Here is an 18,059-nt window from a genome sequence, read left to right as displayed (position 1 = left end):
GAATCTGAGCTCTCTAAAGTTGTCAGCTTGGCTCCTGAGTACCGTGAATTCAGCCACCTAAACATCCCGCAGGAGTGCAGAGACGTCCTTGCAAAGGCTAGAGCGGACAGCACTAATAAGACCTACTCATTAAAATGGAAGCGGTTTTGCTCTTGGTGTGTGGCCGAAGGCCTGCACCCTTTCCACATCACTCCACAGCAGCTGCTACCATACTTGCTACTTCTGGCACAATCTGGCCTTGCACACGCATCCATTAAAGTGCATCTGGCGACGATCTCAAGATTCACCAGGACTCCTAAGGGTCCATCCCTGTGGGCAAACAGACTTATAAAGCAGTTCATTAAAGGTCTATAGAGGTCCTTCCCATGACAACGGCTGATCCCTCCGACGTGGCACCTCAATGTGGTCCTTCACCAATTAATGAAGCACCCCTTTGAACCCATCCATAGGGCAGACATCAAATTTATCTCATGGAAAACAGCCCTCCTCCTGGCTTTGACTTCTGCAAGAAGGGTCAGCGAGTTGCAGGCTCTCTCAATTCAAGACCCTTTCATTCAGTTCAGGGAGGACAGGGTAATCTTATGAACTAATCCTCGGTTCATTCCGAAAGTCCCCTCGGACTTCCATCTCAACGAACCAGTGGTTCTCAGGTCATTTTTTCCAAATCCTACCACGGTAGCTGAGAAAACTCTACATTCGTTGGATCTGAAGAGATGTCTTAAATTCTACATTGACAAGACAAAACACTTCCAAAAATCATCTCAACTCTTTATTGCCTTTAGTAGACCACGGAAAGACATGCCCCTGTCAAAATAAAGCATTTCAAGGTGGATTTCCTCGGCGATTACCTTTTGCCATGATAAGGCCGGACGACCTTTGGACTCAAGAGTCAAAGCTCATTCGACAAGAGCCATGTCCACGTCTGCGGCACTGTTTGCTGGAGTGCCAGTATTGGACATCTGCAGAGCGGCGACCTGGAAGTCAACGCATACCTTCACCAGGCACTACTGCCTGGATACTGAGCTGATGAAGGATGCAGCAGTGGGCCAAGCAGTGCTTCGCCATCTATTCCAGTGAGGTGAGCCTTCCAACATCCCTCCATCCTTTACTGGTATGCACATTCTTTTACTAATATTTACATGACAATGCATCTTGGTGATTTGCAGTCGCGTGATATGTATTATCTACAGACTCATATATGATGTTCCATCAAAAATGTGCATGATATATTGCTTGCTACTCTGATTCAGGCATGTGAATCTATGAAAGACACCCAAATACTGGATAAGAAATGTGTTACTTACCTGTAACTACAGTTATCCAGTATTGGTGTCCTTCATAGATTCACATTCACCCTCCCGCCTCCCCTGGAAGGACTCCCCTATCTCTCTAACAAGTTTACGCCTAACTAGCTTGGTGCGTACGAAAATCTGAGAGACCTAGGCTCCTAACAGGAAGGTTCTAGAAGGAGGTGGTAGCTGATTGGTTGGCTTCTTTACTTTGGTCCTTTTTACAAAAGGACATAGATAGGCCACTAAGGTGGAACCCTTGGGCCTACTCTAGTTTGGTCCTTTTTACAAAGGGACATTGATAGGCCACTAAGGTGGGATCCTTAGGCCTATTTTTCTTTATGTATGTCTATAGGACATTACTTTTTTATATACCGGAGGCTCCCGTCTCGACGACGGGGAATGATTCAGGCATGTGAATCTATGAAAGACACCAATACTGGATAACTGCAGTTACAGGTAAGGAACGCATTTCTTGCAGTCAGGGACTTCCCCTTGCCTGAATATTGATGTGTCCAAGAACTCATTTACTTTACAAAGAACAAATATTCCCTCAGGGTTCTTTCCTGACTTTCATATGCCCAAATTTACATCAAACTATGGCATTCCTAAACACATTCAAGGTATAAATATTCCTTCACTTGCTCTAGCAAGATACGGTGGTTCGGAGCAGTTCGAAGACCTACTTGCCCAACGCAGTTCGCTACAGCAAGTGCAGAAATAAGCCGACTCTACAGCTGACGCACTGATCAGGAAGCTGCCCTTCTCCTTCCAGCTCCAGTGTTTCCGGCTCCCCTTGCGGGGTGTTGGGAAATCGAGCCCCGAGATGGAGATACCACACCTCCTTCTTTCTAACAAGGTATGCAGCAGATTAGAACCTAGAGCAACCTTTGGTAGATTCTTGGCAAAAACTAAACCTATGCTACACAATACTTACTTATTCCCTCGTACTAGACTTAGGTTAGGTACATTGGGGTAGGCGTATTTTAGAAACACCAGTTGAGTATTTTAGTCAATGTTATTTATGTGTGTATTTTTATATGGCTTAGAAACCATACAATGCTCTTACAGTATTATTTCCTATGACTGTTTATGCTGTACGCATTATACTTTGCAGTCTGCATAACGATTGTAGCAGTTCACTTCTCTTGCATGAGAAAGAAGACTGTTCCATAAACACTTTTTATTGAAAACGCCTGTCTCACTATTTCTCTGCAACTCTGTAGAAACAAAGCATGCACAATTGACTGAGTGAAATACTTATCTATTGTTTTTGTGACTCTGAGAGATATATTCTTATTCTTGGGAAACAGAGTTGTCATTTTTATGTGGTTGTCAGAAACTAATCCCTTCTTGTGTATTCGAGAATGTTTCAAGTGACCTCTGAGTTAGCTGGCACGCACACAATTAAGTTTAGTATATTCTATAGAGACCTAGTTGACCTCAGTCCTACGTCGAATCTATAGGATATATTATTCCAATGCGCAGAGCCTATTAGGAATATAGGAACTACACTACATTGCAAGTGTCTCCTTTTTCCACCATTTGTATCCACTGATTTGTGAATTCAATGATTAGCATGTTTTACAAATTAAACATTTTATCTAGTTGTTAGAAGTGTGCCGTTTTTAGGTCTCGCCTGCCATTACAGCGCGAAAAGCGTTGTCTCGCTGCGAGACCTAAAGTCACCGGCTCGGCTTCCCAGGAGACAAGAGATGGCCACGCGCATTTTCAGGAATCGGAGCGGGCCGCGCGCGTGCGAACACGTGGTCCGATTCCGGCATGCTGTTCATACACACACAGGCACGCACACACATCCCCTCCCTCTCTGCTCCTCCCTCCTACTAGATCTAGTTACTTGCTCGTTTACGTGCCTCCTGCTTGTTATACAACACCTCTGCAATCGCCGTGGCCTTACATTTATTTGCTGCAACGCCCATAATGCTTGTTACAGAATGCTGCCAGGCCCTGGGGGCTCCAGTAAAGCCCACTTTCCCATACACGTTGCGGGCCCCCTCGTGCAAGAAGAACCGGGGAGAGAGCATGGAGGCTGACACTCGCATCGGCGGGTCCAGCGTGAAGGTAAACGCTCACAGCGCGGTGTTTCACACCCCATCTTGCTGCATTATACACCACACCCTGCTGCAGTTCCACCCACAGCTGCGCCGTCTTACCGGTAGACAACGTGTATTTTCACCGGCATGGCTACAGGTCAGTATCACCGACATAAGATCGTACGAACAAAGCTCTACTTTCAGCACCAACGATACAATTGGCTACGTTAACAACTTTGCGCATGCTCCGTCCAGAAATGTAAAAAAAACAAAGAGTCATGCCTGTCCGCCCATACAAGTGCCGACGAATCCATTTACAATAAGCGGAGGGGTAGGGAGGTATACCCTACCCCTCAGCTTGTGTATCTGCACGATGCCCGCGCTTGCATTTTCCAACCAGTGTGTAAATAAACTTTATTTAGTTTTATCAGCACAGCTTCATTGACAGGCACCGTGTTTCATGTTTAATTTTATTAATTACTTCCGAGGAGGTAGCGTATGTGCTTTTAGAATGGGTGCGCCCGCTTTCATGTTTCACCATGGGAGAGACCGTGCCGAGACTCGAACTCAGTTCCAAAGTTAGCAGCTCAGGATGTTACTCCACACTCCCTGCCGAGACAATTGGCATTCTTAAATAGATATTTTGATGTCAATGAGCGTTTCCCTGGCTCAGAACCTTTAACTTTAACTGACACTCTCCTTTACTCTCTAGGGCTCACCTGGTACTGCCGCTGGCTCCCTCTCTTCGGGCTGCGGCTGCCTCATCCTCCCCCCTGCTTATTTAACATTGCAGCCAATTTCAAATAGATGATTGTGAGCTCAGTCCTTTCATTCTAAGTCATATAAAGCCAGTAATTTAGAGTTAGGGGTGTGTAGAATGTCGCGCAGTGCGTGAGTACTGTATTACTGCCTGATGTGGATTCTAACCTGCCGTCTTTGTCATCTGACTATTTCTTTCACATTGTGCGGGTGCAGCATGTGCAAACCTTTAGGTTTAATTTTACATGTTATGATTTATTAAGTCCAGGGATAACATTATTTTAAAAAAATTCAGAGTTTCTCATTTTCAAACCGGCCCCCAGTGGATCTGGCATTTAGAAAACTGGTTGTTGTAATGCAACATATATTTTCAAATAAGTGGCGTGGAAGGCGACATGACTCCTCATCATGAACAGTCTAGAAGCTAGTCTGTTTACCGCCAATGTGCGTCAGAACTGAGACTGTGCAAAGCAAGCTTACTTAGCCTTGCCCTCCAAGTCTTGCTTTCATTAGGTCACTGTCTCTGGAAACAGTCACCTTCACCGCAGTCTGTTGACCACACTCTCGGGGATGCATTTCTATATTCCAGGTCTATGCCTTCCATTGATAAATCTTGCACGGATATCCTTTTCTACCGTGTAATCTCCCCCACAGTATCTCCAGTCCCAGAGGCATTCTGTAATTAACCGCACAGGAATACAAAAAATATTTAATAATGGGAAAGGTTCCTGGATGCTAAAATGGAAAACGAGAATTATCTCTTTTAGCTAACAACACAGCTCCCATTAAGATTTTCAGGGTATCACCTAATTGGCATAAACAGTGCAAGTAGAATAACACTAGTGCATGAAGCTAGTTCTCAATAACAGACAAAGTATCCTGGTGTGAGATCCACTTTAGTGATGTGAAAGACCAGGTGAAACAACGGTGGCGACAGTGTGGGTGGTTGAATAAAGTAACTGTCTTAGTATTGTAAGCAGTGCCCTCTTTAACACATGGGCACGCTGGACAGTTGCCTGAGGAACCTACAAGCATAGGGGCCCCATGAAGAAGAATTTAATCCAAATTTTCTGTTAAATATTTTTATTCCTGTGAGTGGTTGGTAGGCAGGGCCCAGTGCACTGCTTTGCCCAGGGGCCTGTAATGCTTTTAAGACGGCCCTGAATATAAAGATCACACGTACCACTTAGATCACTTAGATGTTCCAGGATATTTATTTACTCAGAGATGAGAAACACCCAACTGCTTTTCAGCCACGCACAGCTTTACCCAACAGTCGCCTTATTCAAATCTGGGAATGATAACATGTCATCTATAGAATGCTCATGTGTCACTGTAGTCTCAGGCTAACTGAGACTGTCTAAGTACAATATGACACATCTCCTTTCTTTACAACTTAAAAAATGAAAATACGATGTGAACTTAAATTCTTGCAACACATGAAATGTAAATCGAAAACAAGAATTCCACTTGACCAACCCACCAAACCACAAAGACGTTTATGTGACAAAGTAGACCATAAAAAGCGACAATATTACATAAAAATCCAACAACATAAAACAAACGAAGACCAAGAAAAGCTTAACATATAGAAACATGCAACTAACAATACAAAGATGAGACTGAGAAGTATACCACAATTACATAAGCATAAAACTATGCAAAGAAGAATGCCACAATTAAAACAAGCATTTGCAATGCAATAGGTCTCGCATTTGCGAGAGTTTAAGCTATTGGCATTGAAAATGACAATGTTTTCATTTATGTGCTTCTCATAAGCAGAGACTCTAAGTACAAAGTGGGTGTTTACGCACCGCTTGCAGGTTTTCAAAACACATAAATAAAAAACATTGTCATTTACAATGCCAATAGCTCAAACTCTTGCAAATGCGAGACCTATTGCATTGTAAATGCTTGTTTAGATTTATTCTGGTGTTTTCTACCTATTTCCTTTTTATTCCATTTGTATCCACTGATTTGTGAATTCAATGATTAGCTTGTTTTACAAATTAATCATTTTATCTAGTTATTAGAAGTGAGCAGTGTTTTAGATTTATTCAGGTGTTTTCTACCTATTACCCAAAAAATATGAAAAAGTGACCACTATTGAGAGTGGATATACTGTTTTCTTTTCTGCTCTGCCCTTTTTAGATAGATGAGAAAAGCGTTAATTTAGCACAACACATTTTATTGTGGATTCCATTTGTAGGAAAAGTAACACTTTCTTACGTAGTATTTGTTAACATTTTAAGAACAGTACCAAAGTTTGACCTGGATATCATATGTACGAAAAATGTTGTGAAAGCTTAAGAGAAAATTGTCCTAGATGTCCAAAAAATTGGTTAGCAATAAGGAAGAAAACCTTGAACATTTAAGGGATTATGTGTAATACACATGCATACTGCAATCAAGCTCATACCTCCACGGTGGCAGCATGACTGTTGAAACTGTTCTAGCTCTTTTTTTGCCAGTTCAAATTATTTTATCTCATCTCACATAGTTTCTGTACCTTATAGAAGATGAATACGTTGACACCTTCCTAAACTTGGTTGCATTTTATAATTGTTTTCTTTTAGAATCAGAGGCAATTTCTAGGCAAAAGAGTTTGGCATGGGAAAAGTCAATGGTAGCAACAACTTCACCTCTACGATCCGAGTCGCCACCACGGAGGGAGAGGAATCTTGATCGACGACAAAGAGCAAAAGACAGGAGAAGGCACCAGGTATATGATGATGATGATGATGATGATCAGGTAGAACACGGAAACCAGGAATATGATGAAGCCCAGGAGACATCTATGGACCACCAGCATGATGAGGACCATGATGATGACTATGATCAAAGTAAAAGTGAGTAGAATTTATTGGAATTAAAGCTGGAAAATGATGTAGCCCTGGTTACTGGGAATAGTTTCACATTTTGCTTTTTATTTTATATTGTGTTATGAATGAGGAAAGAATCACAGACCAACAGAAATTATCAATTGTAATTCAACTGGGGAAAAAGAAAAGCAAAAAAGTTGAATGGTGCATAGTACATTGGAAGGTTTGGTGTTGTTTTTTCATTATGTCCATGAAATGTATGCTTTGCTTCCTTATGTAAGCAGTTAGTGAGCTGGGTTATACAAAATGGTAAAACCAATAGTGCATGCCTCTCTCAAGTACCCCACATGAGCAGACATTGAAATAAAGGACTAAAACAAAAAGCATTGCCAAAACAAATTGGTCTTGCCATAGTGACCGGGTGCTGACCTATTGTAGTTACCAGTTTTTAGGTCTCGCCTGTCGATGCGCATGCGCACCGAGCTTGCGAGACTATGGGGGCTTAAACAGTCTTTAACTAACTTGCAAGGAATCGTGGCGATTCCTTGCAGTGCCCGTGAAATTCAAGCTCAATGCGCATGCGCATTGAGATTGAAAGCGCGTGCACATGCCCCCAGCCGCCTGCCTTGCATGTATTTTCGGCGCACTCCTCCCACACCCCCGCTCCGCCCCCTCCCCTGCCTGCCGTGTCACATTTCGTCACTTCCCTCAGCCGCACTCCAGGCCCCTGCTGCTTTCACACCCTCTCCGCCCCCTCCCCTGCCCGCCGTGTCGCATTTCTCCTCCCCCCTCCCCTTCTCTGCCTTCCCTCCGTCTTGTCTCTTTTGGCCCCCCTCCTCCTACTCTCCTCCCCCCTCCTCCCCTACTCTCCTCCCCCCTCCTCCTCCTACTCTCCTCCCCACTCCTCCTCCTACTCTCCTCCCCACTCTCTCTCCCAGCACAACCTTGTTGCTACCTAATGTTCAATCGATAAGTAAAGAAGCCAAAGCACTTTTTTATTAATTCATATGCTGGCCACGTGACTCATTCCTCAATTCCCCTTTTGTGAAATGATCTTGTCTCCTTATTTTACTGGATGAAAACGGGAGTACTTCGATAATGTGCAGACGCAGACTTTTATTTGTTGAGAGCGGAGTATTTGCAGAATGTGAAAAGCACTATGCATACGTGAACCCACTATTGTTTGTGAAAAGATCTTGTCTCCTTATTTTACTGGATGTAAACGGGAGTACTTCGATAATGTGCAGACGCAGACTTTTTTTTGTTGAGAGCTGAGTATTTGCAGAATGTGAAAAGCACTATGCATACGTGAACCCACTATTGTTGCAAAGTCCCATCTCCATGTTTGGTTTTGCCCAGTGCTTATCTGAAGCCAGCTTGTATGATCCAGGGTTGTGTTTTTTATTTTTTATTTAAATCACCAGTTAATGGAGCAAACAGCCCCGGGTGTCCAATGTGTGTTCATTAGTTACATGAATTGTTTTCACGCGAACAGTGTTCCCAGATCTATCAGACCGTGGTTCATCCCCGGGCCCTTGAACGTGTTACTGTGTATTGTAGCATAAGTGAAACTTCCGGGCGGATGCGTTCTTACACTGTGGCGCTAAAATAGCACGTCTGGACCTCATGCCAGGCGGCAGACAGGACACCCAGAGGGGCGAGAGCACAGTTAAACTGTCTCATCTTTTAAACAGTATCCATTTTGTCACTTGGAGCTCTGTCTACGAGCCCTTTTTTTTGGTATCACAGTATTTCTGGCAGGTGGTTTTTTTTTACCCTAACGAAAGAGCTGCGTTTGAACATGTTTGTGTAACGCCTGGGCTAACATTTGATTTTCTTTTGGCTCGGCCTTTTTTATTGTTAAAAAGGCGACAGCAGCTGGTGACTTTATTTTCTGGAAGGAAGAGTACAGTGAGTTGTGGCACAACTTTACCAGTTTTTTTTTACAAAATGTTAAATGACCTGACCGGAAACTGTGGCAGATTTTGCTAATGACCCCCTAAATGGGGCACGTGCATAATGCATCGTTCTCAGCCGATTTCACCCAAGGGAGAACTGTCGCCATTATGTGAATGTTGAAAATTGCGAAACTTTCAAATATGATGCACGGCACTTTCTACACATTTAGCCCTGGGTGAAAGCCCAGTTGGGTATCTTCAGGGAGTATTGCAAGCTCTCTTAGTGCAGAAGAGTACATGCCGGCCATTCATCACAGGACGTCTTCAAACGACACCTCCTGGTAGGAGTTTGCATTTGTCCCCAATTAACGCTCTCAGCATGAACCTAAATGGTTTTCTAAATGACCACTTTAACATTTATTTTCTCTTCCACATACCCTTTCATGTTAGAATTGTTGGCAGAGAAGGGCTGCTTTATACACTTTGAACATCCGTTTTTTCGAGCACAACTCTACTGTAGTTTTGTAAGCTTAATAGCTGTGAATGCTTATTTTAATTATATATAAATGTTTCCAAAATTACAGTTGTGTGCATGTATGGTTATAGTTTTCTACCACATCCTATATTTGATTCAGTGCTGCTGTATTCTTTTTGGCGAAAACAGTGCTGGCGGTTTCTCTGCATTGGTGTGTACTGAACCCTCTCTGCCGACAGCTCTGCTGTGCCGCCTGACTCTCTACAAACCAGAAGTGTTGCTGGAGTAATACGGCTTACGATTTTGCTTGATGTCGCCGTTATTCCATTTTACGTACAGGGATGGGCGGACACCATGGTGAGCGAGCCCAAACCGAGGTTTTGCTCATGTGCTCTGTTGCAGAGCCACAGTGTTGAAATTGCATGTATTCCTCTCTGGGAATTTCCTGATGGGCACTGATTTATTAAATCTTCCTGGGACAGGGTGATGCTCTCTCTTGTTTGAACCCTTGACAGAATAACTATTTTTTTTTTTTACTTTGTATTTCTGAGCCCCATATTTTAGCTCCTCTTCCGAGCACCCTATTGCACCATAACCAGGATTCAAAACCTTTCCTATTTGATAATACGGCCTGATCCATTTCTGTTAATTTGGCATAATGCAGCTGACAGGGCTTTGTCCCATTTGTGTGAGATTGCTTTGACCCGTTTGTGTGAGACTGCGTAGATGTGAGAACACTGTGCACGAAAGGCTATAGCACATGGCAATGGCCTTAAAACACTCTACTCAGCAACTGGCAAAAGACACTTTGCCTGTCTGCTTGAAGTATATAAGGCTAAGATTCCCGCTACCCTTATTTACGGCATTGAACTCATAGATATAAAACTATGGGATTTCTGCAATAAAATCGAAGGGAAACTTCTGAGATCCCTCGCGTCCCTAAATACTAACTGCTCTGTAGCAGCATGCAGACTTGAGTTTGGGCTAAGGGGTAGCTGGGTGCAGGGGCTCTGTGCCCTGGTACGATGGGTGGCCTCTCTAGCCAGAGCGGAACCGGGGACAATGAGGGCTCTGCTGAAGAGTGAATTATTAGGCAACTTTAAAGAGTTTTCATTACTTGTAAAGAACTTCAGAAAAGCTGTGACTATTCTGAGGTTGGAGGAAGGTACTTTGTTCCAGTACTCTCTAGTACAACTAAAAATCCTGCTAAAACAGGCATCATGGGAACTATGCTTTCTAACCGATAAAAACATATTACAAGGAAAAGGGGGTTGTGATCTTCTCCTTAACTCATATGTTGCCAAAAAAGCAGTAAATTATGTTTTATGGAACTTACCCCATGGCATCAGAAGATTTTGGTTCCTTCTTCGGTACGATCTATTGCCATTAAATGTACTTCTCTCTAAATGGCACGGTTCATCCAATATGTGCAATTTTTGTAATATTGGTATACAGGACCGTATGCATGTTCTGTTGATCTGCCCAGCACTTCGCACTTTGCGCCTCAAATGGCTAAAACCTATCTGTCTCCGCTTAGGTATATCTACCCTAAATATTTTTGTGCAATCTTTATATTGGCCTCCAAATGAAGTGTTCTGCTTCTTCATTTTTAAATTTTTTAAAAGTTTTTTAGATATTTATTAATGTTATTTATTTACTGTGCCAGCTCCTCTTTGTGCTTATTTTAATGAATGATTTTTGGACTTGATCGACATATGTACTAGAAATATTGTGTTTGATGTATTATTGCTTGTATTGGTGGTATGTCTTTTATGTGGCCCTCGATGAGAGCCAAAACATAATAAACAAAACTTGAAACTTGAGACAGAAACAATGCTTTGAAGCACAAAGCTAGTTTTTTGTCTGCATAATTATTCCGTGAGCTGGAGCACAGCATGTAGTCAACATATGCACTATTCATCGTTCATCTACACTTGTTTTTCATACAGGCATACAGCCAAAGGGACCTAGATGTTGCTTCACACAGTACCAAGGCATTTCACCCCCTCACCCACTCATCCTCACACACCCTCACTCACCCTCACACCCTCAACCCCCCTCACAACCCTCTCACCCTCACTCACCCTCACACACCCACACCCTTACCCTCACCCCCTCACCCTGACACACCCTGTCACCCTCACACCCTCACCCCCTCACGCTCACACCCCTCACTCACCCTCACACCCCCTCACTCACCCTCACACACCTTCACACCCCCTCACACACCCACTCACCCTCACACACCCTTACCCTCACCCCCTCACCCTCACACACCCCCAGTCACCCTCACACTTCCTCACCATCACACACCCTCACATCCTCTCACCCTCACAAACCCTCACACCCTCACCCACCCTCAGCCTAACACCCTCACTCACCCTCACACCCTCACCCCCCCTCACAACCCTCACACACCCTCACACACCCTCACCCACCCTCACACACCCTCACACACCCTCACACACCCTCACCCTCGCACCCTCTCACATTCACCCCCTCACCCGCACACACCCTTACCCTCATCCCCTCACCCTCACACACCCTCAGTCACCCTCACACCCCCTAACCCTCACCTCCTCACCCTCCCTCACACCCTCACACACCCTCACTCACCCTCACACACCCTCACTCTCACACCCCCTCACTCACCCTCACCCTCACACACCCACTCACCCTCACCATCCCTCACCCTCACACCCAACACCCTCACACCACTCAGTGCTACAACACATATTGTGTTACAATAGGTGTCACATTTGCGAAAGATAAAACTATTGGCATTGTAAATAACAAAGTTATTAATTTCGCTATTTTCAAAACAAGCACATAAATAAAAAAAGTGTCCTTTACAATACCAATAGCTCAAACTTTCCTAATGCGAGACCTATTGCATTGCTGTGCTTCTCTCCCCTGCTGCACTCTCCTGCTCTCTAGAGATGTGGCCTAACGACCAGAGCTGCCATCTAAGTCACGTAAATACAAAACATGTTGCATTCCAAATGCTATAGGTGTCACATTCGCGAAAGTTATAACTATTGGCAATGTAAATGACAAAGCTATCAATTTAGCTATTTTAAAAAGCTACAAATAAATAAAATATTTGTCATTTACAAGACAAATTGCTCCAACTTTTCTAATGCGAGACCTATTGCATTTCCAATGCTTGTTTGTCAATATGTCTGCATGCATGGGTATTATCTTGTAATAGAGTTTCAGAAAAGATAAGAAATTCAATTACACAATACCTACCGTACCATGCATGCTTATGAATGCACTTTGGCCATCTTGTCATGGAGTTTCAAATTAACATAAATTCCATTACAAAATTGCCAATTTGTGGAGCAATGCTGAACATGCAGTTGGGAAAGTGTTTCCCTTGATTTATAGAGTAGTGAAGCTCCAAGCCATGGTTAAGCAGTCATGCAATACAAGTCGCTGCTGGACCTGATATCATCTTTCATATGCCTTTGCAGGCTCCTAATTAGACCCACTCAACAAAACTAGACAATCCGTGAAAGCAAATGTACAGCTCGTAGGGCAACATGGTCAAAGTCAAGTGATAGCTCAGACAGGTAGTGCTGTGGTGACCATATATCTGAACGTAGGACTCCCAATCCATCCTTCGTAAAACAGAGTAGTGTTAACAGCGGATGCATTCATGGAGGAATGAGTACCTCGCATGCAGAGGCCTCTTGTCAGACACAGAAAAGATGCTCCACATCTCGAGCTATGTGCCACAAGCCTGGTCCAACAAGCTTTGCTCCCTAGGGTGGACATTCTGGTGGTCCTTTCCAGGTTGGACAACACAACATGTATGTTTTACATTGGCAAGCAGGGAGAAACAAGATCCTGGTCTCTGTCTGAAGAGGCACAGCAGCTATGGGACTGGGTCATCTCCAACCAGATTGACATTGCCTTGGAACACCTACCAGGATGCTAACACGTTCTAGTGGATGCACTCAGTCAAGCACTATTGGACTGCTACAAGTGGGAACTTCACCAGGATCAAGAGGACTTCATCTTCCACAAGTGAGGCCTACTCACACTGGACTTGTTTGCCTCACTTTGGAAAAATAAATGCTAGTGCTATGCCAGCAGGTTTTGTGAACCAGAGGCAATGCCTTTTCAATCAAGTGGTCCAAAGACTTTACATGCACCTTACCCCTGTTTTTCTTGATCCTCAGGGTACTGAGGAAGGTGTATCGCTGTATCCTGAATCTCATTGACCTGGCATGGCGACACAAGTACTGGTACAGCAAATGTCTTAGGCTAGCTTTGTTTCCGGCAATGATACTGGAGATGCACTCCAGGCTCCTCTTGAGAAACAACTCCATTACGACCTCAAGTCTCTGGGTCTGACAGCTTTCTACCAGACAGATTAGAATTCTGTCATTTGGATCTACCAGCAGAAAACAGGAACTTCCTGGAGAAGGCACTGGCTACAGCAAATATGAAAATGCATACTAACAAGTGGAAGCATTTCCTTGTGTGATCCAAAAACAATAGATTCCTCGCAGTGTCTATAATTCCCCATCAAATACTTTCATTCTTGATGAACCTACCCAAGAGTTGTTTTGAATTATTATATCAGTAATATTCAAGACTATGGGCCAGTAGATGATTAGCTTACTGCAATGCCACAACAAAATGATTACTATATAATCTCCTCCACATTCCTTCAACAACTCCTCGAGTGTCTCTTGTTCAATTCATGCCAGCTTGATAGGAATAAAATACCAATACCGCTTTGCTTTCAGCCCTAAATAAACTCCCACCCCACACTACACTGCCAGGCACTACCTCTCACGTTTGGCAGACACCTGAGCCCCAGTGCATATTTCACTCCATTCCCTCTCCGAGAGTGAGCTGCCCAGCTCTTCTTCCGTTATTATATGTCATGGAGACTTCTTAGAATCAGTTTGGGAGACCAATAATTTATGTATTTGATACTGTTCAGTCAGGTCTAAATGAACCAGAATACATTTAGTTTAAAAAAGCTACTTCGAAACGTATGCATTTTGAAAACATTCAAATTGTCCGAACATATCTACTATATGTGTTAATTTCTTTAATTCATAAAAGTGCTTGGAGGCTTTTTCATCTCATACCAAATTTGAAAGACATGAGTTCAAGTATTTACTTAAGGAGTGCTATCATTTATATACTGGAGCCACAAAAATGACATTGTCTCTAGTGAGAGGAATATGGTGCCCTGTGCCTTTTACTTACTATGTGGGGGGAAGAGATGAAACCTCATCTGCATCAGGACCTTCTCAAGTTGCTTGAATATGAATTTACCTTGGAAAAAACAAAGACAAGAGGCGGCTGGCAAAACAGGAACAATTGTATTAATTAAATACATCGGCCACAGATGTACAACCACAGAAACGGGTCTGAGGACTGTCTCAAAGTACAATCAATTAGTGCAGGCTTATATACTGTTTTTGGGTACAATAAAAGTAGTTCTGGCAATCCTTGTTTGGTGAAAGAATATGGGCCTTGTCTGGGGAGTCATAAATAAAGGGTCTTTGATAACAAATGCAGGTCGCTCGACCTTTCGTGAACACAATGTGGGCCAGTGGGTAGTGTGTTCAGATGTCCGGCCTGAGGGACGCGTGATTGCTGTGTGCACTGTCTTGATTGGCTGTTTGTTCCTGACTTCATGTAGAATCTAACTTTATGGTGTTTAGGAATACACACACCCCTCTGGTCATGTGTGCTATATTGGGATAAATTTCCCTGGACCATTGTGGTGTTGCTACACTTATCTGGGGGATGGACCTGAGTTTCCTATTCACAGGTTTGCCTGCCATCTATGTGCCACCCTACCTGTGACCTGTCAATCAAGAGCCTGCTTCATCACGTATTTTTGAGTCCGGGTTGATAAAGAGCTCATGACGACCGAATTTTACAATAGCGATTCGATTTTGTTTGTATATGCGAGTATACTATCATAAGCATTAGCATCGATCTTTATCAATATCAACACCTATATATCTGAGGTTTGAGCTGATCATTCTTTCCGAGAAAGTGTCTCTGTTCAAGAAAAGAACACTTCTTGCACAATGTTTTGTTTAATATCTAGTTTGTGTCAATTTGGTAAACCATTTTTGTTTAATTTTGACTCTTAACTTTAACAGTGACCTAGAGAGTGTTTCTTGGTCAAGTTGGTGCGAAAGTTAAAATATCCTGCCACTGCTTGCAAATTAGTAGATACTCACTTTATATAGACATGTTTATACAACATCCTACTCGGTAGGTTTCTGTCGAGTGTGGACTAAAGCAAAATATACCTAGTTAGGGCTGACTGTATGATATCAGCTTTGATAGATGTTACTTTTAATTCAAGCTGCAGTGCCTCTGTCGGCGTTCACTGATTTAATTGTAACGGTCTTTGCCAGGTCAGTGCTTCAGCATTATCAATCGATTCAATACAGGCAAAGGAACCAGATTTGTGAACCATAAACCACACTGGTGATATTTGCTGAATTTACAATGACAGTAGGGTAACATCTTCCACCAAACCTTGTTCTAAACTTCACAAGTCCTTGGTCAGTTCTAATGTTTGAAAGAGAAGCTGTGCTAACTTTAGAGTGATAATTGGAATATATCTATATTCAGGCACTGTTTCAAGACTGTGTTACAAATGAAGAACTCTTTTTCCAATTACTTGTTCCAATGATTCTTTTCCAATGTGTTCCCCTTTTCATATTTACAAAGGGTGCCCAACATTTTATGAAGTACATCTGTTATGTGGTCCAAATGAAACATCTCCAAAGGGGGGGGGGGATTGGGGTGTGCCTGGCTTGTCTGCCAAACAGGTTGGCTACAGCTCTGTGAGACTGACCCAATACCCTGGAATTCTACTTTATTTGCCGCAATCCTGAAAAACAGACTCAATAAGAGTGCCAAACTGCCCTGCGGGTCCCCAGGATATGGAGCCAACTGAAGTAAACATGGTTTACAGAGGGCTAGAGCAGCATGGTTCTGAACCAGAGGGGGAGAGGAACTCTCCACAGACTAGTTCCAAACCGGAGGGTAAGGACCATGGTAGTTCTCATGGGACTCGCATAGGGCCCAGGAAACATCGGTTGGAGGATGTGTATTTGGGAAGGAGTATCATGAAAAGGGAGGATAGGGAAGCGCTTTCAAGTCCAAAGTAGTGACTTGTTTCCAGTGCCACAATGTGGAACAGTTCAAGAGAGATTGGCAGGCGAAAGATTCTGACTAGGCAGCACCCGTGATATCAAGCCTGTTACACATTGGTGAAGAGAGCTGAGAGGGCCCGGTTGCTCTCAGTATAGTAGCAATGGACATTTGGAAGAGGGTCCTAGATGCTCTGACTCACATTCATCTTAACACAATGATATTTGTGCAAGAAGTTCGCATCAATGGGAGGAAAGTGCCTTACCTGAGAATACTAGAGCCTTTTGCACTGTGTGTGAGATGAAGTTAAACCTGAGGAGATACTCCCTGGAGCCAGGAATACAGGTTTGGTAGCCAGTCGAGAGGGCATGGAGCATCCGCTTGCCAGGGTTGAGATTGAGCTCAATGGCAAGGCGGCCACGATTGATGTTGGGGTAAGGGAAAAGCAAGGTGCTGGATGTCTCTTGGGCAATGATTTGATTCTCTCTGGCTTGGTGCCAGGACCAGCAGGCTTTATGGCTGGGGCATCCTCAGCTGTGTGGACCAGAGAACAGGCTGCAAGCCAGTCTGAGTGGACTGGTATCATTACAGATTTGCAGGGAGCAGGACATGGTAGTTTGCAGGAAAAGGCAGTGGCCATGGCGCTCATTTCTTCTACTCCCAAGGGAGGGAAGGATGAGGGTCCTGAAGCCGACCAGTTGCTTGAGGCCTGGTAATTTCCAGAGCTGCACGGTTTGGTAGCTGCTGGGGGGGCCTTTCCGGGTAGATTTCCACAAGGCACAGGAGGAGTGCCCTAGGGTTATGGGACTTAAGAAGCAAGCTAGGAACAGGTCAGCAAAGGAGTGGTCAGAAAATACTATCTTTGCTGGGAGGATGGCCTAATTCATTGGGAGATGGTAAATCCTGAGACATGGTCTAGCAGGAGGCATTAGTGCACAGGAGCGTCCTGTTGTCACTTGCCGTTGAAGAGCCCTTAGCAGAATACTTTTGGATTAGAAAAACCTGGTCATGGTTTGGACCCTCTGTTCTTCTGGCCAGGAACGCACAGATAGAGAGGTTGTGTAGAACCTAATACACTTGCCAGATGAGTGGTAAGACTGGAGAGGAAACTAAGGAGCCTTTAGCTTTTCAAACAGTTGTAGGTGTTCCTTTTGAGAGGATTGGAATAGACATAATTGGTCCATTCAACCACCCCTCACAGTCATTCAACAAGTCTAAATTGATTTTGGTGAATTGAATCCTGCCACCAGCTACCTGGAAGCTGTACCTCTCAGAAGCATAACTGCACAAGTGGTTGCAAGAGCTCTCCTGGGGATCTCTTTTCTAGTGTCTGATTACGCCCAGTACTTGCATCTGGAGCTCTGCCTGGTTCGCATGGCCTATTTGATGGAGCTGGTTGGCAGAGGAGTACATCCTGCTAGTGACCGAGAGGCACTCAGAGCTTGACACTTAGTATGTCAGAGGAACGCCTTGTCTTCCAGAGGAGCCCCACAAGATGCGCCAATCTGTAGTGGAAAGTGGAGAGGGGAGGGGTCGAAAATGGTGCTCGCCTGATTGCAGAACACCTCCAGGGTTTTCTAATATCCCCTCATCCCAGGGTGGAAACTAAGTTG

The 18,059-nt window shown here is 43.8% G+C and overlaps 1 protein-coding gene across 1 annotated transcript in view; it reads left to right on the top strand.

Moving 5' to 3' along the window:
* The window catches only part of LOC147692587 (RNA-binding protein 6-like), a 1,208,024-nt gene that overhangs the window by 781,583 nt on the left and 408,382 nt on the right, over nucleotides 1–18,059 (top strand). Inside the window, exon 10 of the mRNA XM_086938798.1 lies at nucleotides 6,679–6,951. Within this exon, the coding sequence (XP_086794924.1) occupies nucleotides 6,679–6,951 (273 nt within the window). The remainder of the gene's footprint in view (nucleotides 1–6,678; nucleotides 6,952–18,059) is intronic.

Source organism: Lissotriton vulgaris, chromosome 9 (genome assembly GCF_964263255.1).
Source record: "Lissotriton vulgaris chromosome 9, aLisVul1.2, whole genome shotgun sequence".
Lineage (NCBI taxonomy): Eukaryota > Metazoa > Chordata > Amphibia > Caudata > Salamandridae > Lissotriton > Lissotriton vulgaris.
Note: the sequence above shows the minus strand (reverse complement) of the source record. Positions and strands in the feature narration are given on the sequence as shown.